At 48.9% G+C, this 25325-nt stretch overlaps 3 protein-coding genes across 3 annotated transcripts; 2 read left to right on the forward strand and 1 right to left on the reverse strand.

Annotated features, from left to right (window-relative positions):
- Nucleotides 1-1387: 1387 nt before the first annotated feature.
- On the forward strand, nt 1388-12702 carry EAH_00000860 (hypothetical protein; the record flags this gene model as incomplete). The annotated part of the gene is made up of 25 exons (XM_013396046.1): nt 1388-2635; nt 2963-3205; nt 3398-3554; nt 3810-3940; nt 4318-4608; nt 4806-4943; nt 5081-5223; nt 5361-5452; nt 5591-5832; nt 6001-6227; nt 6364-6536; nt 6656-6660; nt 6845-7186; nt 7302-7798; nt 7950-8159; nt 8356-8733; nt 8984-9252; nt 9363-9643; nt 9802-10041; nt 10159-10341; nt 10481-10690; nt 10905-11246; nt 11469-11872; nt 11998-12291; nt 12387-12702. The coding sequence occupies 25 exons, from the start codon at nt 1388-1390 to the stop codon at nt 12700-12702; spliced, it is 7056 nt and encodes a 2351-aa protein (XP_013251500.1).
- A 1743-nt stretch (nt 12703-14445) lies between these two features.
- On the forward strand, nt 14446-20913 carry EAH_00000870 (Dynein heavy chain, related; the record flags this gene model as incomplete). The annotated part of the gene is made up of 16 exons (XM_013396047.1): nt 14446-14538; nt 14675-15136; nt 15247-15362; nt 15492-15697; nt 15870-16294; nt 16444-16740; nt 16920-17417; nt 17583-17864; nt 18006-18199; nt 18365-18563; nt 18754-18945; nt 19092-19408; nt 19534-19834; nt 20020-20286; nt 20424-20615; nt 20779-20913. The coding sequence occupies 16 exons, from the start codon at nt 14446-14448 to the stop codon at nt 20911-20913; spliced, it is 4176 nt and encodes a 1391-aa protein (XP_013251501.1).
- An 833-nt stretch (nt 20914-21746) lies between these two features.
- EAH_00000880 (hypothetical protein, conserved) lies at nt 21747-24817 on the reverse strand (the record flags this gene model as incomplete). Its single annotated transcript, XM_013396048.1, has 5 exons — nt 21747-22137; nt 22445-22573; nt 22672-22751; nt 23406-23485; nt 23614-24817. The coding sequence occupies 5 exons, from the start codon at nt 24815-24817 to the stop codon at nt 21747-21749; spliced, it is 1884 nt and encodes a 627-aa protein (XP_013251502.1).
- Between the last annotated feature and the right edge of the window lie 508 nt (nt 24818-25325).

The following is a 25325-nucleotide window of genomic DNA, read 5'->3' on the forward strand; positions in this document are numbered from 1 at the left end:
AATGTGAATTTACAGTCATTCCTTCCTACAGTGCACCCCCAACGGCATTAATATGACCTTGCTGTAAAGCATGTAACAGGTGATGCCGCTGCGCGGTGTGGCTCGTTGCATGTGATGCGGTTTGGCCACTCGAATCAGGCGTGTCCATCGGTCGCTTTGTCCCGGTTTGCTTGCGCCTTTTTGTGGCCGGGGGGAAGTATTTGACGGCTATGAACTTTATGATCTGCTTTAGTAAGACGTATATGCCAGTTTCAGAGTAACACATCACCTTGATAAGGCCCTTCGCTAGAGGCGAATGTAGGTTGAACTGCCGCGACTGACGATGACGGCTAGTGTGGTACGCATACTGTCCGGCACGTATGCCATAACGTACGTGACTCAACTCAAACTTCACCGTTTGACCTGTCAAGTGTAGACAGAAAAGTGAAGAAAATAAGAGGTGTGTTCTCCCACACCAGATGTAGGGAGCAGCCATGACCGGTAGAGAACTCGTCTCTACAGGAGGTGTGCTCTTCACCTTCCTCGAATGGTACATACGATCATAAAACACATAACTCAAAGGAAGAGAGAAAATGGCATTTGGTGGGGAAGACGAATAGACAAGAAAGGGAGCTTGAGGTTGCACCTGTCCAGCTCCTGGATTGAGTGTGTACGGTATACTGGGTCATGCAGCGCAGACTTCTCGAGTTAGGGGTTTGATTGCAAATCACAAAACGCAGGATATTGAGTGTCTATGATTTCTATTGAAGGATGATAAAGAATACTATTTCTAGAGGTCTGGTGCATACGCGGGAACCCGATCTTCAGGGCCAGTCACGGCCGTCTCCAGCAGGCCTGTAGGCTGCGGTGTAATAGTTTGCTAGTGGTCGGCATATGCATGTGGCAGTACTACAATACCCGCAACAGCTTGATTGATCGTCATCTTTAAGGGCTTGCGAGAGGAAAGGAACAGAGCATTTGCATGCAAGGTGCAGCGCGTAGGCCACTCCACTGAAGTGGCGGAACCACGACTAAAACTTTCTACCACTAATAGCTCAAAAAATGCAGTCTTATTGATCAGTTTACCTAAAGCGACCCCCTTTTAAACACAACTTGAGATGGTGGCATGAGCATTTCAGATGGGCAGTCCCCGTCCAAACGGCGGAGAACACTGAAGTCCGTGTTAAGTTGTGTCTGGACGAGATAAATTTGATAATCACTTTTGCGAATTTATGAAATAGAGGGTTGGATGTAGGCAGGATATTAGCAGCTCTGCTCCACTAATGATGCAGCAGCACGACACCGGTGCAAATATTTCAATTACTTGGTGAAAAAGTCACTGACCTGATTCACAGTTATACTGAACTGGTTCCACGGTGGTGCCATCTGGGCAGATAATATTCTCCCGATGGCGTCTCCCTCAGTGAACGGTGGAAGAGGAGGGGGAGGTGAGGAAGTGGCTCGGGAGTCAGCGAGCGGCGCTGCCATTCGCTTTCAAGAGGTAGATTATTCTTCTTCAGGCTCTGATTTATCGGAAAATGTAGGCCCAGGAGACAGCGACGACAACTCGCGCGCATGTGATGTTGGACACTCTGGCTTAGAGGATTCTGAAACCACTGGGCAGCCTGCCAGAGGGCCACCCAAGCAAAAGCCTGCGCCCAGCCTTGTTGCGGAAGCACTACGATGCACAGCCCCATTTGGCTTAGTGCAGAGCCCTACTTGGTCTTTACCACCACTAACAGAAGGAAAGTTCAGCGCTGAGTACCAAAGAAGGCGCCGCCCACCACGGATCCTGCATTCCTTCGTAAGTGATCGTGAGCAAAGAGCCCGCGAGTCTGCTACCCGGATAACGAGACGCAGCCGTGAGAAGTCTCTCTCAGCACTTCAGCGCATATCTACTTCAGAGGCAGCAGTGCCCAAACACGTGAGCTTCCTGTACGACACGTACATGAACAACTCGCCTTCATCAGGTGATCGCGATACTAAGGGAAGTACCTGCTCCGCTAAGGCAGTAGAGAGCCTGATGGCAGTGCACACCGAAAACGAAAACTCTGCAGCACAGAACCAGGATTTGGATGAAAACGGCTACGCGGACCTGACAAAAGTGAGAACAGAGCGAGACGCTGTGGCGTTCTTTGCCCGGCACGGAAGCACAACCAAAACTAAGTTTTTGTTCTGCAATAGGGCGCCCACCGACCCACTTGAGTTCGAACCCTACAAGCTCGTCGTGGTGCCACAAAATCAAATCAATCCCGAGCATTTCACAATATCAGAGACTGCAGTAATGCACGTCTGCCCGGGTAAACCGTCAGAATGCTTTCGACAAGACGAGTGGATGCGGCAAGCGTTCGTTCACTCCCTGCTGCGAACCCTTCCATTTTTCAAGACCTTCGTTGCCCGCAAGGCGTTGTGCCTGTGGAGCCATGCGTCGAGAAAGCACGTCTTCGAAGAGCGAAGAGAAATGCTGTGCAGGACGCTATTTATAGCAAAACCCATTTACTGCAAACACCTCTTGCCAATCCACAGGGTCCTCGCTGGCGTCAGCGAAGTCAAATTAGTTGAGCTGCAGCCTGGATTGTACGATATTTCTCAATTTACTGCACAGCAGCACACTGTGCGCTCGGACCCGAAGATTGGAGCCAGCAAAGCGTTAGAGGTCAGCTATGCGCTGTAACAGAGCAAATTGACGCGAATTAGGCTACAGCGGGTTCTGCTGTTGCCCCTGGTGCTGCTGCTTCTGGTGGCGGTGATACTGCTTCTGGTGCTGCTGCTGCTCCTTCTGGTGCTGTTATTGTCGCTCCTTCTGGCATTCCTGCGTCCATTATACTTGCTGCTCTTTCTGCTGCTGCATTTTGTGGTTGCTGCGTGCTACGCAAGTAGAAGCAATGTCCGGTAGCTTGCCTGCGTAAGTATGAGTAAGCGAAGAGCAGTGTGACAGTACCTGGATTAGGCAACTGCTTAGAGTTCTGGCGCCTCCGTACAGGTCAAACAGGCGGAAGCACGGACTTTGCTTGTTGAGCTGATGCGAAAGCTTGAGGAGGCAACGCAACTGCCAGAAGTGGACCCGATGCACGCCTGCTCCCCAAATAAGGGGAAATCCATCTTTCAGGCAAAGCGAGAGGCAGTAGAACAAAAACGACTTATCCGACAGGCGTACAAGAACCAGGCGCTTTTCGGGCAGTTTGTCCTCCTGATAGATCTCATTTTCACCATGCGGCTAGCCAAGGTGTAGTTCCACGGCGAGCTTGTACGCATTGCAAGACAGCTGCATCTGAACATGGTGTCCTTACATTGTATGCGTGCTGCACGTCTCTCTGCGGAGCTCCTCGGTACCTGGCACATGCGTGCCTGCAAATGCCGTTGGGACTGCGAAGAAATGCCGTAGTAAGGTAGGTGTGTGTTTTGCGTGGTTTTACAGGCTGTCACTAAGGCGGCAGCAACGATGTTGGAGCGCCTTGGCACTGAGGAAACTTGTGCAAAACTCTTTTCTGTCAATGTTTGCTTCGGTAGTACAAAAGTAGAGCTCGATCCCGGCCGTCCAGCTTTCGTCTCCATGCACCACGAGTGGTGGGAAGGTATGACAATTGCCTAGCGAAAATGCGTCTGTCTTCATGCACCATGGCTGAGACGTTTGAAGTCTAGAAGGCACATGCAGTAGTTTTGCTGTAGCTGAGCAATGCTCACGTACATACTTTGCTGGAAAATACGTAACAACACACGGTGATGGGCTTGGTCTATGGGGGGGCCATGTGAGAACGGTGATACATGCTTAACGTCGAGCACTGCCCAATTTCGATGCTCATGTGAAATGATATCTCATTCTAATACAGGAATTGTTTCCACCGTCAGCGGCGTTCTGCTACTCAGCCAATGCCGCCAATTTGAAGACTCCGTTACACAAGGTCCTCCACTGAGTTTGGAATCGTTGCTCGCTCAGTCGAAGCATCTGCAGCTAATGAAGGTACTCCAAAATGCTTGGCAATATAAATGGCTTCACGTTTCGCAAAAAAATGGGATATTGAGCCTTCCACAGTTTGGGTAGCCTTCCGATTGCCGTGCAACAACCCGCAAGGTAATAATAACACAGCACCGATATGAAGCGGTCGAAGCAAAACTAATATCAATGCACGACCTGCAGAAACGAATTGAAGAGAGAATCTTAAAGGACTTCGACCGTGCCCAGAAATACTCTGAGTCGTATTTTGGAATCTACCGGTACACGCCGCCCTTCTACTTTTCCAATATTATGCGTAATACTGAACATGGGCACAAGACGCCCTCTTAAAAATAAAAGCTTTGAAGCCTTGAATAATGCCTATGAATACTGCCGCTGTTCAGAAGAAACCGGTGTGCTGGCACGACCGTTGTGTGCCTCGCAGGCAGATATATGAGTATGGACAGAACTGGGATGAGACTGCATTCGCCGAATCAGTCAGTGGGCATGATGAATTGTCCACCGAGATGGAGCTTATTTCAGAGTTTGAGGAAAAGCTTGACAAACTGAACCCAGTCCATGTTGTTGGGCTGTTTTCCATAGAGGCACGGAGCCTCAAATCGTCGCTGCAACCCATTACGGAGAAGGCGCTTACTTTCATGAAACGGCTTCTGTGGAGACTCATGAAAGAGCACGTGAGCAACCCACCACACCCCAGTATCTGTACAAATTGAATGCACAGGAACTTTCACCCTTTCTACTCGCTCATGTTTCCTGTGAGAAAAGCGTGCAAGCAATATTCAAAGCAGCATAGGATTTAGTTGCTACGATTGCCGCCATTTTCGTTTGAGCAACCTCTATTTTTTCGCCTTACTGTTGCTTGCGATGTTAGGTACGAAGTACCGCCAGTCGCTTTGAATCCATAAACAAACGCCTCGATGAACGGCCAACGAAGCTTGTCCCTTTTGCTTCTTTCGTGAGTAGTTGCAACGAGATCAAGGCTCAAATTGAAGACCTTGATCGGGACAAGGTGCGGCCACCTTTTAAAGAACATGGTATAGGATAGGATATGCATTCCTGGCTAGATGTATTCTACCGTGCCTCGTCCTTAGGCAATAAACCTTCTGCAGGCTTTAACCTTCTGCAATGCACTGGATAATTCTGCAGGCAGCTGCTGAGGAAATGTTTTCTCTTTTGAAGCAATACGGTGTTCGGCTAGCCGTTGAAGATACAATTCAGCTTGAAAATATGTTGAAGAGTGCCAATGAGTTTGAAACGTTCAAGCTACTGGATGCAGCGGAGCATATACGGTATGGAAACAACATGTAACTTTTTCTTCACTGGATGCACCCTTCCGCATGGCAGAGCCTCTCATCTCGGCTGCCGAATAACAATCTCCACGTGAGTGGAAAGCGATCGTTAAAAAACGGTTGTTTTCCTTCTTCAGGAATAATCTACAAACGATGAAACTCGAGCTACAGTCAAAGACAGAAGAGGTTGAGAAAGAGATGCATGAGCTAAACAAGCTTATCAAAGACGGTGAGTGTGTCGCTATTTACAGTCAAAGAACTACTGCACCGCCAGCATATCCGTTGAAGGCACTTTGGAAACGTTGGTTACCGCGTCCAAATAACTGTCTCCGTAGCATTCGTACAATTGAGTCCTTGTATGCTTCAGAAGAGTTTGCTAAGCTAGAGGCACTAGATGAAGCAACGAAATCGTACGAGCAATTGAAAGCTTACGAACAGCGCATCACCTTCGCCTATGGCAAGGCAGAGACCCTTAGAAGTATGGCGGGGCTCCTCGCTCCAGAGGCTCCTGCAGTCATATCCAAGCAAACGGAAGAAACACTCCGCCTCATCAAACCCAAAGTGGAAATGTGGCACCAGATCTGCTCTTGGCAGACCGATACGGAAAAGGTAAAGCCGTATAAAGCCGTACCGTGCTCCATATCTTAAAATGCATATCAATTGTCTATCCTGACAAGTCGGGCAAATCATGAACGTATGCAGCTAAGCAAGTGCGCGAAAGCAAGCAACTATACTCATGAGGCTGAAGAACTGCCTTGTGTTTTTCTGTCACCGAAGTGGCTTGGCGTGCCTTTGGCTTCACTGGATGCTGAGGAAATTGAGGTTGGAATAAAGAAGTATTTAAAGGAAGCTTGTATAGCTCTGCAAAATTTCCCTGGAGACCCTGTCGCAGCAGAATTCAAAAAACAAGTTGAAAGCTGGCTCTCCCGCCTGCCGCTTATTTTGGACTTGGGGAATCCTGCACTTAAGCGACGGCACTGGGAAACAATCTTCGATGAACTTAAGTAAGCCAAACTACATGGAAGCAACACCTAGACATTGGTTCTGGTTCAGCAGCGCATTAAACTGCGCAGGCAATCACTGATTGGCTCAGCTGCTTCTGTGTAGGGTTCCTGGCACGGAAGAGTCAACGTGCTTAAGACAACTGGACCAAATGGACATCTCTTCTAAACGCGACTTTATTAACGAAATCTCCACACTGGCCTCTGTGCAACAGTCTCTTGGCCAGACGATGGACAAGATTACAGAGGTCTGGGAAGCACGAGAGCTATTGGTAAAACCATTTGATGAAGATCCAAATGCCTTCATTCTCGGTAAGGCTGATTGATGCGCAAGCTACAAACGGCGCTTATTTGGAGCATCGCTTGACCGACGAATGGCTTTCATATGGCTAGCGTACAATTCCACCGGAGCGGTGCTTGCGCTTGCGCAGGGGATGTAAGCGAACTACTCTCTATGGTGGAAGATCATCAAATATCTGTCCAACGCATGCTGCATAACCCCTATGTAGGGGTTCTTAAGCAAAAAGTGGAATTTTGGGCTAGGAAGCTTGACGTAGCTCAACAGGTCTTAGGTAAGGAGCCAATTGCCCTTTTAGCAGTCTCTCGTTTTGTAGTTGCAGCACTTGAGCTCGAATGTGGTTGACTGCATCGGGGATAATTTGAATGCGAGGCATCCTAAAGATGACGGCCAGGCTCTCTGTGACAACTGCGCTGTAGAGGAATTGGCACAACTTCAGCGCCAATGGATCGGGCTACAGAGCATTTTCGGCAATGTGGAGGCTCTGGAACAGCTGCCTGAAGATTCTGAGGCATTTGAGCGGGTCGATGGCTTCTGGAGAGCCTACCTCAGAAGAATCCGAGGCGAGCAGTCTAATGTCATAGCAGTTGTGGAGGAAGAAGGCCTCTACGAACTTCTTGCGGAAAAAAATGGGATATTAGCTGCGGTACAGCGTAAGCTGGAGGTAAATTAGAAGCTTACTACATGGTAATTTGATTAGCAGTGGGATGGGGAAGGGTCGCTGCTCGTGGTGGAGAATACCAAATTGAAGGCACGGCTCCCTTCGGTGTTTCGCGCAGGACTACCTTGATCTGAAGCGGATGGCCTTTCCCAGGTTCTATTTCCTCTCTAGGGAGGAGCTAATTAAGATTGTATCTAAGGCCAAACAGCCCAACGCTTTGCAGCACAGCTTTCAAAAGTGCTTTGATGGAATCCGCGCTGTTGCTGTGGCATCAAATGGGACAACGATAGAAGGCCTCTATTCTGCGGACGGGGATAAATTAGACCTGGACTCGCCCGTTAGCACTCTAGCTCCCGTCCAACAATGGTTTACAGCACTTGAAACCGCCATGGTAGCATCCTTGAAGCGTCGCCTAAAGGTCGCATTACAAAGCCGAGCTGGTGGAGGGCAGGATGTGCAACACTGGGTGTATGAGCACCCTGCACAGTGCGTATTGACCGCAGCGATGATATATTGGTGCTCCAACACGGAACATGCTCTGCAACTCATGCAGTCGGATGGAGATTACGCCGCCTTTGAAGATTGTTTGAAAGAAACGAACAAGGATATTCAGCAGTGAGAGGCGTCCAAACGATACCACTGCTTTTTCGCCTCACGTAGATGGTTATTATTGTTTTGGTAGACTGGAAGTCCGGAAAAAGGGCTATCTCTTGTGTGAGAAACAACACTCACGCTTGAACTTGAATGTCGTCATGCGTGAACTCAGGCTTGCGATGCTTAATGCACAGACAGCGGATTCATCATCTCAAACGTTAGCCCAGTCTCTCCTTGTTTTGATGGTGCATGCCCGAGACATCCTAAATTCCTTGCATCAATCAAAGGACATAGGCCCTTCATGCTTTGAATGGATAAAACAGCTGCGTTATTACTGGCACTCAGAGGATGAAGACTGTGACATGGAACAGCTCCAGGCAAGGTAAGACAATTAAATATGAAAAACGGAGCATTGGTTTGAGAAAACGGCTTGAGGAACCAATAGGGCTCTCCGGAAAGATTGTAAAAACGCACTAAATATACTTGCATCCACCGCACTACTCAAAACAGCAAATAGAGGCTTGCTATCGTACTTTTAGGTTCCGGTATAGGCATGAGTATCTTGGCTGTGCGTCGAGACTTGTAATCACTCCCCTTACTGATAAGTGCTTCATGACGGTTACTTCCGCCTTGCATCTTGGGTACGGGGGAGCGCCTGCTGGGCCGGCTGGAACAGGTAGGGAGGACCCTCTCGTGCAGATAGCGCCAAAGAAAAAACTATTTGCACTGATGAAGTCGCAGAACCTTCATTACCATCGCCGTGCCTTGCAGGGAAAGGGCCGGAGCCGTCGTTGCACGCATAAACCTGTCCATATACTCTGCGACACAGGCAAGACAGAAACGGTGAAGGACTTGGCGAAGGCCCTTGGTGTACCTTGCCTTGTATTTAATTGCTCGAAAGAATTGGACCATCATGTAATGTCCCGCCTGTTCCGCGGCCTTGCCCAAACTGGGGCGTGGGCCTGTTTCGACGAATTCAATAGGATTGACATAGAAGTTTTATCAGTCGTTGCACAACTTCTTTCGAAGATCCAGGCATCAATACGAGCTCAGAGGGACACAATGGAATTCGATGGAAGAAGCACGCACGTTGATCACAGGCAAGCGAAAGGGAAAGCTGATGGCTTGCTGTTTCCCAGGTCCTTCACAAAGTGGTTACAGATGAATGCGCGCGAACTCTTTCACTGTGTGTGCGGAACCTTCCAGGGTAGGAATTTGCATTACCAACAATCCAGGTTACGCTGGTAGGACGGAGCTTCCTGAAAACTTGCAGTCGCTCTTTAGACCGATTTCAATGGTCAAGCCAGACTTCACGCTGATTGCCGAGGTTCTCTTGCTTGCCAACGGCTTCATCACTGCCAGTGCACTGGCAACCAAGGTGGTGGAGGTTTTTTCAATCGCAAGCGCTTTACTTAGCCACCAGACTCATTACGACTGGGGACTAAGAGCAATGAAAGCCGTGTTGATTAATGCTGGTGAGTTCGGTATGAAAGGTGAAAGAACGAGCTTCGGATACAATCTCTGCATATCCTCATTAGGTCACGAAAAAGGCAGCTGTTTGCTCTTTCGTTGCATCTGCGTGAAGGAGAGGTGAAGAAGAGGCTGCCTGCTCTGGATGAAGCAGGTGCTATGATGCACGCGCTGCGATCTATTGTGCCAAGACTTGTAAAGGAAGACGTTCCTGCTTATTTGGGTCTCGTCGCCGACATGTTCCCCCAACAGACGGTGCCCAGACCATCTGATGATCCGTTGAAATTCGCGTTTGAAGAAATTCTCCAAGAACAGCATCTCCAGCCTTTACCTAGCTTTGTAGAAAAGGCAATGCAGCTACATCAGACCCAACAACTCAGGCACGGAGTCCTGGTGGTAGGGTGAAACAGGCAACCTTCCTAGAGCGGCATATTTTGGTATCCCCTTAAATTTCACAAGCAGAGGGCTTCATGGCTCACTGGCCTGCTGAGCTCATCCTAGCATACTGCTGGATATCCCAGTGTCAAATGCCGCCAAGTGAAACGTATTCTTAGGTCGGAGCTCCGGGAGCAGGGAAATCAACCCTGATCCTTGGTCTGTCAAGGGCATTATCTCAAGTTAACGCGAAAAGCGAGACTCAAACGCCTGCTGAGAATGCTCAACATGGAAGCGCCAAAGAACAAAACGGTAAATGCGAAGTGTTACGGATAAATCCCAAAGCAATGGAGGAGACGCTCCTCTTCGGCAGGTTGGACCCCAACACCACCGAGTGGCTCGACGGAATCGTAGCAACGGTGCGCTCAACACGTTGAATATCAATTGGCCCAACTAATTGGAGTTCTTCAGTGGAATATACCCTCTCTGCAGGCTATGATGAAAAACAAGACCTGTGAATTCCTGTTTTGCTCCAGCGGGTTAGGAACGCCCTTGCTTCACAAAGCATTGCCCATAGTTGGATTGTTTTCGACGGGCCTTTAGATCCAAACTGGGCAGAGAACTTAAACTCTGCTTTAGACGACAACAAGATCCTATGTCTCAGCAATGGCGAGCGCATTCTGCTGCCGAGCAACCTCAAATTTTTCTTCGAAGTTGCTGTGAGTTTTGACTAGTTCCAAACAGTATGGAGCAGAACTCAATTGTTACTCCGATGCCTTCTTTATCTATAGGCGTTTCTGGGGAGTGGAGAAATACTAGCCCTCTGATTGGTCTCATGTGATTTGAATTGTGGTGTAGGACTTGGGAGCTGCGTCCCCCGCAACGGTTAGCAGATGTGGAACTGTCTTTATTGAGCCTGAGCATCGAGGTTGGATGCCCTTGTTCCAATCATGGAGACAATCATTTGAGGTGCAGAAAAACAAGTTGGCCTCATTTGCTCCTCAAATAGAGAGCTGGTGTGTCGCTACGTTCCGAAAAGCTCTCGAGTACATACGTGAAAACTGCAAGGTACGCCTTCGCGAGATTCCGTTCTTCAACCGTAAAAAGACTAGCGTTACTCTGGAGTCCGGCATTCCACACAGCCACTTTCGCTCAGTTTCGTCACAACTCGCAGCAGTGCGTGACACAGAGATAAGCTAGATGGGGCCCCCTAAAACTTTTACTTGCGTTTCAAAGTGCCAGTAGTGCTTGCACAAGAAGAATGGGTGTTACTCTTGCTCAGCTATTGACGCCATGGAGCGACTCGTTCCTTGCAGCATCAGTTTGCCGCCTCCTTACAGCCGTGCTAAGTAGGGAGGTTGGGCAGCCAATTCCTGCAGAGCACGCAGCGGAACTGGCAAGCATGTACTTCGTTGTTGCAATGTCGTGGGGTGTTGGAGGACACCTGGGTGATGCACACCGAGCTGGTCTCTCAAAAGCCTTGCTACCAGACCTTTGCAAGATATGCAAGCAGCTTAAGGGCTTGTTGCCTTCCACAACCATATATGACATAATGCCTGAAGCCGATACCTTGAAGTTCAAGAATTTCGATACAGTGATCCCTAAATACGCTTTGGAAGGAGGAGTAAGAGCTAGCAACGTTTTTGTACCAACTGCTCGAACAGCTGCTACCTCTTTCATTCTGCGCACATTAGTGGAGGTGAGCCTTCATTAACACGCAGAGCACTCTTACAGTTGCAGTCAGATGAGCTAGAACGACAAGTCCCACATACTTTTGCAAGCGATTTAGGAGCATTCGTTCACAAACATGCGCGCTACAGAGTGTACCTCCTACTGGAATCTGCAGGGCGGATACGGATGCTTGCTTAATGGAAAGCCCGGTACTGGCAAGAGTGCACATCTCCAAGAGTGCATGAGAACTCCCGGCACCTTAGAGGTCTGCTGTAAAATGGCGTTGGCACATAGGACTACCACAGACGACGTCGAGGATTTTTTGATGTCCCGTTTTGTTAAGCGGCACCGGCGGTCGTTAGGACCGCCATACGGCTCTCGAATGCTGTTTTTAATTGACGATCTCGCATCGCCTGTCCCTGATACATTTGGGGCTCAGAGGCCTCACCAATTATTGAGACAAATTGTCGAGTATGGAGGCTTTTTCGAACGTACTCGTTTCCAGTTTATTCATGTTGAAGACACAAGTACTGTTCTTGCCGGCGCAACGGACGTAGCAGGAACTATAACAGACATGCGGTGAGTCAGTTATTGAGCATCAACGCCTTGCAGAAATTAATTGTGCTAGGAGCAACATCTCAAGCAGAGCTTATGCAAATAGTACATGCTGGAACTCTGCTAGATGTGGACTGCGCGCATGCCAGGCTTCTTCGCCACTTTAATGTTTTGTTCCAAGACGAGTTCTCTTCAGAAGATACGAAGAATATCTTCACTCAAGTCCTGCGAGGAGCATGGGCAAGAAGCCTGCCGGCCCTTTCTGGTTGTGCAGAAGAGATAATTGAAGCCACTGTAGCTGCATATGAACGGATCACGTCACACTTGCTCCCGACGCCTCTCAAATGCCACTACACTTTTACCATACGAGATATTTCTAGAGCCCTGGAAGTCATGCTTATGGCTGACACTAGTAAACTTAAGACCAAAACTGACATTGCCCGGTACGGTCCACTGTGGCATATCCACCATTCAGCGCCTGCTAGGGTACACAAAGCAAGTCTAAAGCTCCCTCTTCCTGATTTTGTGCTGTGAACAGACTCTGGCTGCACGAAATGCAGAGGCAATTCGGAGATCGGCTGGTGTCAATAGAGGACCGAAAGTGGACGGAGCGCATGCTAGTCAAACAAGTTTCGGCTACTCTGCAGCTAAAAAGTGAACTTGCAGACTGCGTTTGCTCTCAAATTCTGTTCGGCGACTTTGCCCAGATGAACTCCAGCAAAAGCTACTCGGAGATTCTCGCTTCGGAAGAAGAAATGAATGAACTGCTCACTAGGCGAGACTTAGTCCTTGGCTGCCTATCATTGCTGGTTCACCTACCTCTAAAGTGGTGCAAATTGGACACCCGAATATAGCCACAAAAAGAGAAGTGCGTTACACTATACCGTCACTTCCGAATCATTCAGGAGGATTCTGTCCCTACAGGTACCTGGAGCAGTACAATGCAGACGCAAAGACACCCATTGACTTGGTGTTCTTTGAGCACGCCAACAAGCATATCGCTCGGCTTTGTAGAATACTCCGGGTACCTGGGGGTCATGCGCTGCTGCTCGGTACAAACGGATCAGGTCAGCCTTTCGCACCCTCAAGAACTGCTTGAACTTACCAATAAGTGTCTTGCGATTTTTGTCGGTGCAGAAAAAGGGCATATTTAGTGAATGAGAAACAGGTGAAGTTCCTAAGCCGCATCTCAGGTAAAAGGACAACGGCAGGTGTGCCTTGTTTCCTTGCTGTATCCTGGCAGGTCGTGAAAGTTTGTCACGTCTTGCTGCTTCAATCATGGAGTACAGCACCGTTACAATATCAACTAGGTCTCGCTGGAGCCCCAACGACGCACGAGAAGACCTCCGGGATCTCATTCTAAAAATCTGCGCAGACAGAAAAGACTTGGTCTTCCGCATTTCAGAATGCAAAATTAAGCATGAAGAATGGCTCCAGGACATAACAAGCATCATTGCTACAGGTAAACTGATGAATCCAGAGTTTGTATAGCCATCGACTGAGAGACTTCCTATTCCAATGCTTCCTTTCTAGCTGTGTGCGGCAGCATCTGAAATCCTGTGCAAACTGCAGGAGAGATCCTTGGACTATTTGACCAGTCCGACAGAGAACAACTGTCTTTTCAAGTAAGGTCCCCTGAAAAACCGGAGCCCGCGAGCACGTCTGATGGTTGGGAAGCCGTGGCATCGTTAGTACAACGGAAACTTCACTTTGTCATAAGCATGTCCGCTTCAGGCGAAGCTTTTAGGTAAGTGATTTTACTGTACCAATTAAATTTGTACAAACCTGCACGGCGCTTAGTACTATAAATAGCTCGCTGTCTTACCGTTGACGACGACAGTGTATCTGATTGAAGCCATTCCCACATCTGCAAAAAAGCACAGCTTAAGAGAAAAACGGCTTCGTTCATTCTATACGGAAAACTCGTTTAGACTGGAACTAATGGATACTGTATTTTCAGAGCAAGATGCCGTCGCCTGCCAGGTTTGTTGAGCGGCTGCACGCTGAACTTCTACGACCCATGGCCACGATCTGCATTGCACGCCATAGGCACAAAAATTTTGGCCAAATCGCCCCTGTTCAGCACGGACGAAGCCCGTATGTTATCGAGGTACATGGTAATCACTAGATCCTTGGCGAACGCACGTCGGCCGCTGCAGCAGAACTGCTTGAGGAGACAGCCATGCACTCATCTACTTTGTACGCTGTATTTACGTGAACCGGATAGCTTATTGTAGCAACAGCCGTTTCACCTTGTGGTGCTCTAAGCGCATCAGCGGAAATGTATTCAATAGCTGAACGAGTAACGGAGAAATTTATCACTCTTACTGGAGAGCCTATCCACTTGACGTGCACGTCGTACGTGGAGGTTGTTCGAACATACCTGTCGCTTTTCGCACAGAAGAAACAGACCTTAGGTAGGTGTAAATAGAGCTTCCTCAGCGTGTTCTTTTTCTCACTGGATGAAGGAGGGTGCTTACAACGCGTTTTAAGAAACACAGGCGCTAAAGGTCTCATGATATCATGCAGACGACCGCCTTCAAAAATATTCCTCGGGAATATGCAAGCTTGAGGAAACGTCAACCGCAGTCGAGAACATGAAGGCAAAGCTGCTGGCAGACCAGCCACTGCTCGAGAAGTCAAGGGAAGAGGCGACGACCGTTGCAATCTCATTGGCAGGAGATAAGGAGGTCCGGTCTTCAATTTAGCCCGTGTATCGGGAACTAAAACATCATGACCTGGAGCACCTAAAGATATACTTGTACACTTAGTGTGTTCGGTTAGATATTTTCTTTGCAAATTCTGCTCTGTGCCAACAATACGCAGAAAGCAGCGCTGATGGAACAAAGCTGCTCAATCGAAAGAGCTGCAGCCGACGCAGCCCGTTTGGAAGCTCAGTCCATACGTGATGACTGTCAACGAGACATAGATGAAGTAATGCCGCTCCTGCACCAAGCAATTAAGGCCCTTGAAGCCCTAGACAAACGAGATTTGCAGGAATTAAAGTCATTCCCTGCTCCACCATCACTCGTCGAAACCGTCATGAATGCAGTGTGCGTCCTTCTGGGGCGTAAGGAGTCATGGGATGAAGCTAAAAAGGTTCTAAATGACACCTCACTGTTGATCACGTTGCGCGAGTACGACAAGGATCACATTCCGCCAAAGATTTTGCAGCAGCTGAGCAAATATACCACTCTTGATGACTTCCTCCCTGAGAGGGTCGCCAATGTGTCAAAGGCCGCAACCTCTTTATGCATGTGGGTGCGAGCTATAGAAAGCTATGCGCAAGTAAGCAAAGCCACATGCCACAACGCCACAGGCTCCAGGTGCTTTCAAAAATTTTAAAGTGGCAGTTGTTCGTTCCAAAGTCCTACCAGTCAAAATGCGGCTTAATTTAGGTGCTCAAGGTCATGGAGCCTAAACAAAAGAGACTGACGGAGGCGGAAGCTGTTTTACTGAAGGCGGAGGACAATTTGGCTGATAAGCAGCGATCTCTAGATGACGTCCAAGCACGGTTAGTAGCCAACTCGGTAGTTCGAAGTAATCAACACGAGCTCCGTAAGGCAGTGGAAACGAGCAGACGGAATGCTAGGATGCAAGGAGTGATATTCGTGATCAGCACGTGCTGGCATTGCCTGTTCAGGGTCCAGTCCCTGACAGACCAACACGATGCATGCCAGGAGAGAGTCAAAGACTTGGAAAACCAAATGCAGATCACGGAACAGCGTCTTTCCAGGGCTGCAAAAGTCTTATCTGGAGTATCTGTGGAAGGAGCTAGATGGGCAGTAGATGCCAGAGCCCTACAGGACGACATGTCCAACCTTTTGAGCGATGTGCTTTTGGCAGCGGGTACTCTAAGTAATCCTGGCCAGCGCTTACCTGCATTTGTGCCCTTCTCTCGCCATCTATACCTTGCTTCCGCAACATGTGAAGCAATATTGTGTGTTCTGAAGGAACATGCGCCCGTAAGTGAATTCCAGGTTACCTTAAAAAAACAAAACTGTTGATGGTTGGTCCTCAGGTATGCTTGTTTATGCTGGGCCATTTACTCGCGAATATCGCGAAGAGCTGAGCCGCCTGTGGCTGGCCGCTTGCCTCGAAGAGGGATTGAATGTCCGAGGAGACTTTTCCCTGGCTCGAACTATGTCAACCCCGTCGGAGATTAGGCAGTGGTCGCTCGAGGGATTGCCATCCGATATAGCTTCAATTGAAAATGCTATTTTGGTCTGGAACTCTCCAAAACCTCCCTTGATAATAGACCCTGACGACCAGGGTACCCGCTGGTTCAGAAAACGCCACTTCAAAAGAGAGTTCATGGAAGTCTCATCCAGTGACGCTGATCTGTTGCGATCCCTATCTGAAGCAGTCACTGCTGGGATGATAGTTCTTGTCACTCTTTCCGAGCCGGCGCTAGACCCAGCACTAGGAGCCTTGACAAATACAGTGGTATGGCGGTGGTAAAAATTGAGCGGCTAGGTAGTTGTCACTCAGTTAAGCTCAGTTAGTTACGATAAACACGTCTTAAATGAGGCGTTGATCACCCAAATGCCCAGTGTTGCACTGATGGAAACTCCTTCGTGCTTGCTGCCTTACAGAAAGTCAAGCCAGAAGGACGGACCGTTGTTCACGTCGGCGACCACACCGCTCTCTGGAGTCCACATTTCAGAATGGTCTTGGCAACGAAATTGTATCCCTCGGAATTAGCCCCCGAGATGCATAATCAGCTAAGTGTCATCAATTTCAGGGTTACGCCGGCAAGCCTTGAAGAGCAATTGCTCAACCAGATCATTCTCCACGAAGCGCCATATCTAGAAGAGCAACGCGGCGTGCTCGTAGTGAACATTGCAAACGACCTGGAACTCAAGGCTGCAATCCAGGAAAAAATTCTTTCGGTAATTTAAGAAAGAGCATTCTTCCTGCGCAACATTCCCAGATGACACCAACCAGCCATGCAGATTCTGTCTTCAGTTTTAAACTGCACTTGAATTGTATGACAACCGAGTTACTTTAGAAGCATTGAAAATCTTATAAATCCCGACTGTGCGCATTGCCGTATGCTCTGCATGCAAAGCTTTTAGCCAACGCCGAAGGTGACATACTTGCGGATGACACCTTCTTGGATATTCTGAATGACTCACGCTTGACATATGAGGCGATTGAAAGACGCATGGAAGAAGCTTCTACCACATCTGACAGGCTTGAAGAAACCCGGAAACTCTACAACTCCCTTTCCCGTCGAGGGGCATTGCTGTATCTTGCATTGCAAACTATGTCCCACCTCCACCCATTCTACCTATGGTCCCTTGAGGCCTTCAAAGCGCGACTTCAGCTGACCTTGCTGCGTTGCCAAGATACTGGCGAAGCCCGCGGAGAAAAACTCAAAGATTCCCTTACTTGGGAAGTGTACTGCAACACTTGCAGGGGGCTGCTAGAGCCACATAGGCTAGTCCTCGCATTTATGATTGCAAAATCTCTTGATTCTGAGGCAGATAACGTTCCGCAGAAAATGCTTGAGTTCCTTTTGAGAGGAGCAACAGAAGGCGATGCGGATCCTGTCAATGTCTCTAAGGTGAGATAAGCCAGACACGAGGTTCTCTGTGCTTGTAAGGTTCCGGCACTCCACTATATAACACAGTCGGTTAATTTAACGTAGGCAGCCACAAATGCTCTCCTACAGCACGCTGGAGCCCGCTACAGTGATGCTGCGCACTCTCTTGAATTGTGGGGATCTCAGCCGCCTTGGACAAGCCTAGAGATTTGGAACAATATTTGCTTTTTAGACAAGATTGTTGGCGGTTGCTTTCGCGGATTCGCCGAAGCAGCGGCAGATGAGGACGGTGAATGGAGGACCGTACTCGAGAATGAGGAGGAATTTCCGCCACAGTTGCCCAAACTCCGCGGAGAAGATCTAGGGGATTTTGCTTCTTTAGTTGCCATCAGGGCCATCAGGTTTGCTCTTCACCCATTTGTGGGCGCAGCAAGCATGTATTTGAATTCCTTTAACATCGCCAGCATGGTGATTAACTCACTGATGAATAAATGGACGTCTCTAACGTGTTGGTTCGTGCACGGTTCGAGCAGGGCAAGAGAGTTGCATGCTGGCTGCCGAGTATACGTACAAAGCGTTTTAGGGACGCGGTACGCATGTCCGCCCCAGCTAGAGTTATCGAAGGCATTGGAAGAGTCTACGCCATTAACGCCTTTAATCTTCATCCTGTCTCCTGGAAGTGACCCATTAGGGTCAATAAAGGTTCTAGCTGCTCGTCTCTCGTTACCTGAAGGCCATCTGCACTTTCTGTCGCTTGGACAGGGCCAGATAAAAGCAGCCGAGAAAGTATTGCAGGAAGCCAGGTAGGCGTTTTTGTGATACCTAGAGCTAAACATGGCAAGCATGGCTGTGTGAGTTGACAAACTCACTTAGCAATGCTTGCCAGGATTTACCTCCACTTACTGATCAGACCCAGCAAGAATATGCCTTGAAGTTGGCTCTTGTAATGCGCTTTTTGTGGTACTTAGGGAGCAGGGCCATTGGGTTTGCCTGCAAAATTGCCATCTGGCTGAGACATTCATGCCTTTTCTTCAGCAACTGTATGAACGCTTCCACCAGGAAGAAATGCACCCGCGGTTTCGCCTGTTCATGACATCACAGCCTACAAACATCCTTCCAACCAGCATACTCAAGCAAAGCATCAAAATTATCACTGAACCACCGACTGTATGCTTACCCTGATCGCTGACGCTATGCTATGGAAGGATGAATGTTCGATGAAGCAGTCTCTGAAAGGCTTCAACGAAACACTGAAAACAATGAATTTGCAGATATTGAGCAGTTTAACCTACTGCAGTTGATGCTATGCACAGTGGTAAATAAGTGGCTAATACTGCTTGCTGCATAATGGATGCAGGGCCTTCGAGATAATATCTTGCAAACATTCAGTGACTTAGAGAACTGCGGGGCAGAGGACATTGCAGAGTGCCCCAACTACAAGCGCTGGCTTTTCTCCCTAGCACTTTTCCACTCCATTATTTCGGAACGACGAAAATATGGAGCGCTCGGCTGGAACAAGGCCTACGAATGGACAGTTTTCGACTTCCGAGTGCGATGCGGCAGAACAGTTGCTTCGTATACTGAGTTCACCTTCCAACAAGCCTGTATTACTTTTAGTAGAGACGCTCTTTCTGAGAGGGAGAGAACAATGCTGCTTAAGGTCCAAAACCTTCCCCTGATCATATGGTGCCCCAGGTTTCCCAGCAAAGCTTGTTCGAGGCTGCATCTGCTGCTGAAGAAGAAAGGATGCCGTGGGATAGGATAGTCTTTTTGACAGCAGACATACATTACGGAGGTCGTGTGACTGATCAAGTGGACCAAAGGCTGCTCGCTTCACTATTAAAACGCTGCTTTTCCGCAGCTGACATTGAGTCTCACGTTGCAGACCCATTGTTACGAGGATATGTCCTTCCATCGGACTACGGTTACGAGGATATGACGGAATTCGCCATGTGCCTGCCAGCTGATACGGCTCCTCAGATTCTGGGCCTTGACCCTGGAGCTGCGTTGGTGTACGTCAGCACTGAGCTTGAAGAAGGCGGTATTAAGCTGGCGGTGCTTACAGACTTTCAAAATGTACTCACCTTTTCCCTCTTCACAAGGTCATTAGGCAGCATCATTTGCTTTTATGCCTCAGGTACAAGGAGATGCAGAGCAGTCGACTTCTAGACTCTCTTGTCAGGGCCCACAGGGAAATGCAAACGCACGCAGGAGGGAACAGAGAGGAAAGCCTCACGAGCATGGTTTCAGAAGTACTAAGCAAAGTGCCTGAGGATATTTCTGAGGAAACAGCTAGCAAGGAGGTGTTTCAGTCCCACGAAAACTCCCAAATAGGGCTCTGTGAGCTGACTCCGCTGAGTAACTTCCTCAAAGGAGAGCTTTGCAGTTACAATGTGCTCCTCTCATTTATCCGAATGACCCTCACCCAGCTTCTCGAGGTATGCTCGCCCACAGCAGCCCACTGTGGAAAAATGTGACCACAATTTAAGGACAGTTACGAGCCGCTATTTCTCGTGTCACTACAAGGAGCGTAAAAACAGGCGACAGAACCCTCAAGTTTACAATGCACGTTGTGTGCATGAACCAGTTAGTAAATAAGTGCATACGTTTTACATAATTGCAGGCACTACGGGGCTGGTGCGTCATGACTGAGGATTTGGATAACCTCAGTAAGGACTTATACTTCCAGAAGGTCCCCACAGCGTGGATTGCTGCATCCTATCCTTCACAACTCAGCCTTGGGGCATGGCTTCATGATCTTGGGAAGCGCATTACTAGCACGAAGCGCTGGGCACAAAACGGCCCACCTACGGTCTTCAACATAGCAACATTTTACAATCCGCAAAGTTTTTTCAAAGCGACCTTGAGGGTTGTCGCCCGTGTTTTAAAGGTACAAAATAAAGAAAATCAAAGCTTATTACACTCCACAAAGCCCAACTGTCGCAGGCTTAGGCTAGCGGATCACGCAGTAACCAGCATCCGTTGTATCTGTACGCAATTGGGCACCTACATGAGACTATTGTGCAGGATAGACAACTGTTGATGGAACCAACTTCTCTTAGAAACATCCTAAACAAAAGAATACTTGGCAAATTTGGATCGCCTCAGGAGCCCCCGTCCAGTGTCTCACTGTGTGCGGCCTTCTCTGATCACGAGAACAAATCTGGCCCGCAAAATCCTGAAGATGTCGAAATCTTCATCACAGGAGTTTCCCTCCAGGTAAGCAACTTCTCCAACGCTGAGCTTCATAACTACTCTCACGAGGAAAATCACCCTAATCTATGCAGGTATCGATTCTCAATATCCGCAGTATCTTGCCACCAGTAATCGCTGTTTACAGTTGCCTTTAGTCCACAATGAAATGCGCACTTTGTCCCTGCAGGGGGCTGCATGGTCCGCTGAAGATAGAGTGCTTCGTGACGCGAATCCACATGAAAGGTTCCAGCAGATGCCGCCTATTCACTTGGTCCCCAAGCTGTCTCCAGCGGAACAAGGAAGGAGATATAAGTTAGCATAGCCCATATATTATAATCGCAGCTTCTGTCCCTCACTGGCAGCAACACTCCACTAGAGAGCCAGGCTTGTTCCATAAGACTGCACTCCCCATCTTACGTTGCGTAAAACAGGTGCCCGGTGTACAGAACGGCTGACCGGGCGGCTTGTGCGGATGTTGTCACCTTCTTGGATCTACCCACAGGTTTGAGACCAAAGCGTTGCTTGCATAAGCTGCACCTCTTCCGCCTTAACGCTGTTTACAATCTGTGGCAGTCATATGCAATCCTGGCTGTTTCATTGTGAACCTTTGCAGATGACGACCCCGAAAAGTGGGTTCAACGCAGTGTTGCACTCCTCTGTGAAACAGGGCAGTGCCACGCTGCCCGGGGTCACGAACACCCCTAGGATCTGCTACGTATGTACAAAGGGCAGCTGCACTAGTTTCACTTGAAATTCTGGTACTCCCGAAGTAAGTCTACTGCAGAAAAAAGGAGAGAAGACTATCTACCCATGCCTCCAGCGGCACAGCCCAGTCCCTGTTTAACACCACTTGGTCAGCGAACTACCAACAAAGAGAAGTTTGCACGTGCCAAACGGCGCATGCATCGTCTAGCAATGTTGGCGAGAAAGCAACCCTGGGCACCATATCCTTTTGTAAAGATCTCTAATAGATATCTTTTCTATCGGATCAAGAGCCTTGCCCTACATCCATGAAAATGACAGGAGCTGCAGTGCTTTTTGCAGCACGCATCCTTTTGATTAAATTTCTCGTGGGAAGCTGAAGCACCGCTGTACTCAGCGGTTATGTCAAAATCCCAATAAAGACACTTGAGAAATTGTAGAGCTCGCCATGCTCTAAGAAACAATATTAGCCTTGTGCGGCACTCGACGCGGCAATGCTAAATTCTCGCCTCTGTACGTGTTTGGCGTTCCACACTCTGCCTTTTTCAAGCCACCACATATGTAAGGCATGAGCATATTTGGTTCGCATTTGCATGCCCTTGCCACTGCTGCCTCAACTTGCAGAAGCTGATGCTGTGTAGAGTTTCGGTTTACTGGCAAATACACAATGCGGCGCATTACTTCAGCAGCTGTCTTCGGAAATCCTACACCCCCTGCACCGCCTGGGATTGCAGTACAGCAGACTAGCGTAGTAGCGTCGCTAGCAGCAAACAACCCGTTCTCCCGAAGAACAGCCGCGAACTCCGAAACAGTCCAGCCATCTGGTGTGACAACTGGAAATAGCCTGCGCGCACGATGCATAGCACTCTTGTCTGCAGGGTAAAAGCGCAACAACCCTTGAAATTCGTGGCCCAGCAAAGAAATAACACCAGTTAATTCGCGCCCCTTTAAAACTCTGCCGTTAATTCTTTAAGATAAATGGCGTTCAACTCCAACTGCCATATGCTCATTTCCAAATGTGGACAAATATCAGGTGCAAATCCGGCGTGAGGGAAGGTGCAAAGCCATCCCAAGGTGCTTGGCCAGCACAAAATGCCTGGAAAAAGTGAGGCCAAGGTCACAAGAGAAGAAAGCTTTCTGCACCACCCCACCAAAAAGTCTTGAAAGCAGAGCCACTTCCTGGAATATGGAAACCCAAGTTCTGCAGCCTCCGAGCAAATCTTGTTGTACGCAGCTGCTGCTCAATAAATTCCTTCAAATTCCACGAGTCAAGTCTCTTCCTGAGATTTTTCACGCATACAGGCTAATATAGCCCCAAAATAAACTAGCATCAAATTTAACCACAGAGTATACAGTGCAATGAGCATATAATTCGTACAAGATCACTGCAAGAAGCGAAGAGCTCGGTTGGAACCGAAGCAGCTTGAACAGCTCCCCTGTGGGCGGAAACCCGCGTACCTGCACAATACATAGCACTCACAACGAAATTACAGACATTTTACGGCGCTTCATCTCCAGCCTTGAAAGCGCTATCCTTCCTGCAGCAATGCTTATTGAATAACCTGCGGTGCCAAACACGAAAAACCTTACGAAAGACTGGAGAAACGTTCCTGGATTCCAGCCTAGCGCACTTTCACGAGACCACACGCACAGTGGAAAACACGCTTCAGGCGAAAAGCAGTAAACATAGTAACACCCGCACGCCTACTTTCTGCAGAGATGGGAGCTATTTCTGTTGATCACCAGCTTTAGGCCCCCCGAAATCTGGTGTGCACGGCGCTATCTTACTAGCAAAATCTCAAGAGCGTTTTCATAAACATTTCATTTTGCAGTCCGCATGCCCCTATAGTCACGAAAAGCTTTTTGAAAAATGTCCGACGGCTACTGAACTGGTACAATGCTTGCAAAGAACGCATCCGTGCAGCGACAAGCCGACTGCGCACCTGCGAGAGAGGTGAATTTAGAAACCCCGCAAAACAAAGCAAGACAAACTCCGTTGCCGCTGTCCAAAGCCCTTGTCGAACCCGTGGAAAGGTTGTGGGGAAAACAAAATACTACGCTATATATACTAGCCTCAACCACCAGCGTGGGCAAGATGGTCATAAAGCTCACAGTTGCAATGCCTCCCCCAGCAGCAGTACATGTCTTGATCAGCCCAAAGGAGAATAGGCTGACATCCGCCCAAGGGTGGCCTAAAGATGGAAAACGCGGACGGAGCAGGAAACACTAAGCAGCTGCACCTCGGGTGTGGAAAACCCAGAACCGTACCGAATATTAATACAAGGGAAATATTAACGACAACGCAGCAGCTGCCACTGACCTCTGTACAGCTCTCCGACGAACGACTCTGCGCAATCCTCAATGAGCAAAAGTTTGTGTTTTGCGCTGAATTCTACCAGGGGCTGTAAATCGCAGAGACCTCCGTAAAGGTGAGTACACAGAAGTGCTTTAACCCTAGATCCCCAGCAATGCACTGCCTGTTGCAAGCTTTGCTCTGTGGGCATCAGCGTGTGTGGGTCCAGATCCAGTGGTTGCACGATCAAGTGATGCTCTTCTAACACCCTGAACATCATCGGCACGTTAACGGCTGTAACGAGTACCACAGAACGCTTCGGCAACAACCCGGGTTGCAGCGAACGGATTGCCTGAATATACAGGTCCAGAAGGCTGCGTACGCACAGACCCACGACACACCCCACGGTGCTCTGAACAGTGGTCCTCTCGGCAGATCTCCAGAGCTCCAGACCTTCATGAATGAAGGAATATCGGCCACAATGGGGAATATATGTATCTCTAGAGCCCGCAAAAGCAGCGAGGAGCTCTATTGGAGGTGCTATGAATGTTCCGTCATGTCTGCACATGGGCCGCCACGCCGTTGGCAAAGAGTCCGCAGAAAACACTTCACTGTCTGACGAGCCATAGTCTATTAAGCCGTCCGATAACCCGTAAGGCGGACTGGCTCCACCCGCTTTCGTACACAGATCTGCTTCAGCCACGTCACTGCAGTCAATAGTCGGCGCTTCATCGCTTGAGCTCGTCAGGGTGGGTATGCCCAGTCTGGAACGGTGACCCTGGTGTCGTAAGCTTCCAAGCAGTAGACGGAGATTATCAATGTTCACGTTTAATAGCTGCCTATTTGGCCGAATCCACAGCTCTTCCAGTGTCCGGTGCAGCCTTCTCGCTGTGTTGAGCCTCCCGTTGCTGCCAAAGGAAAGGGCGGCTTTCGCCTCTTCAAATGCGGCTGACGCAGCTGTCCGGAGCATTTGAAGAGCAGAGGGAAGGTTAATATCGATGTAAACAGCAAGAGCTGCCAAGGGATTTTGCGGTGTAGGTGCAGTGACTGGTTCAAACTGGGCCTGTTCCACACGCGACTCCATGGAAACGACAGGAGACTCAAGGAGCCTGTCCGTTGTTCTCAGGCCTCCCATGCTCCTCCCTGTATCATCCATCAGCACTTCAGCGGTCTTGCTAGGTGAAGTAGAGCCTTCATCTGTACTCCCTTGAAAGGGGTCCATCCCCTCCATTTGCGAGGCTGCGGTGCTGGGGCCTGCAGATAAACGGGGCGCCCACCACTACTTGGAAACTTATACCCCTAAATCAACCAATGATCAAGTTGCTACTTTGTATGCCTGACTTGCAGATAGGGACGCAGGCAGCAAAATTCAGAGCAGTCTAGCGCCGCAGGGGGCAACACGGCCAACCATTGGTCCACTGATCGGCTACAGTTTAAGACGCCTCGAAAGATTTTCGTGCACTTTTTGCTTTCAATAACCTGAAAAGGGACACAATAAGTTGTTGAATTAAGTGGAATATTGGCTATGGGAGACGGACCAAAGATCTAACTGCCAGCATCGGATTCTGGCGTTCTTGCCCTAGCAAGGCCATGGCTACCGAGTTCTCGATGTCTGTAGGGCTACCCGTTCATGGCAACCGGCAGACAGGATCGATAGTAGGTTTCTTCAACGTCTTACAATCGGAAACCGCCAAATGGAGCTAAAAGTTGAAGCATTTCCCTGCATCGCTCCATAGCTT

The sequence above is a fragment of the Eimeria acervulina genome, genomic scaffold (assembly GCF_000499425.1).
Source record: "Eimeria acervulina Houghton genomic scaffold, Eah_scaff3, whole genome shotgun sequence".
In the NCBI taxonomy this organism is placed as follows: domain Eukaryota; phylum Apicomplexa; class Conoidasida; order Eucoccidiorida; family Eimeriidae; genus Eimeria; species Eimeria acervulina.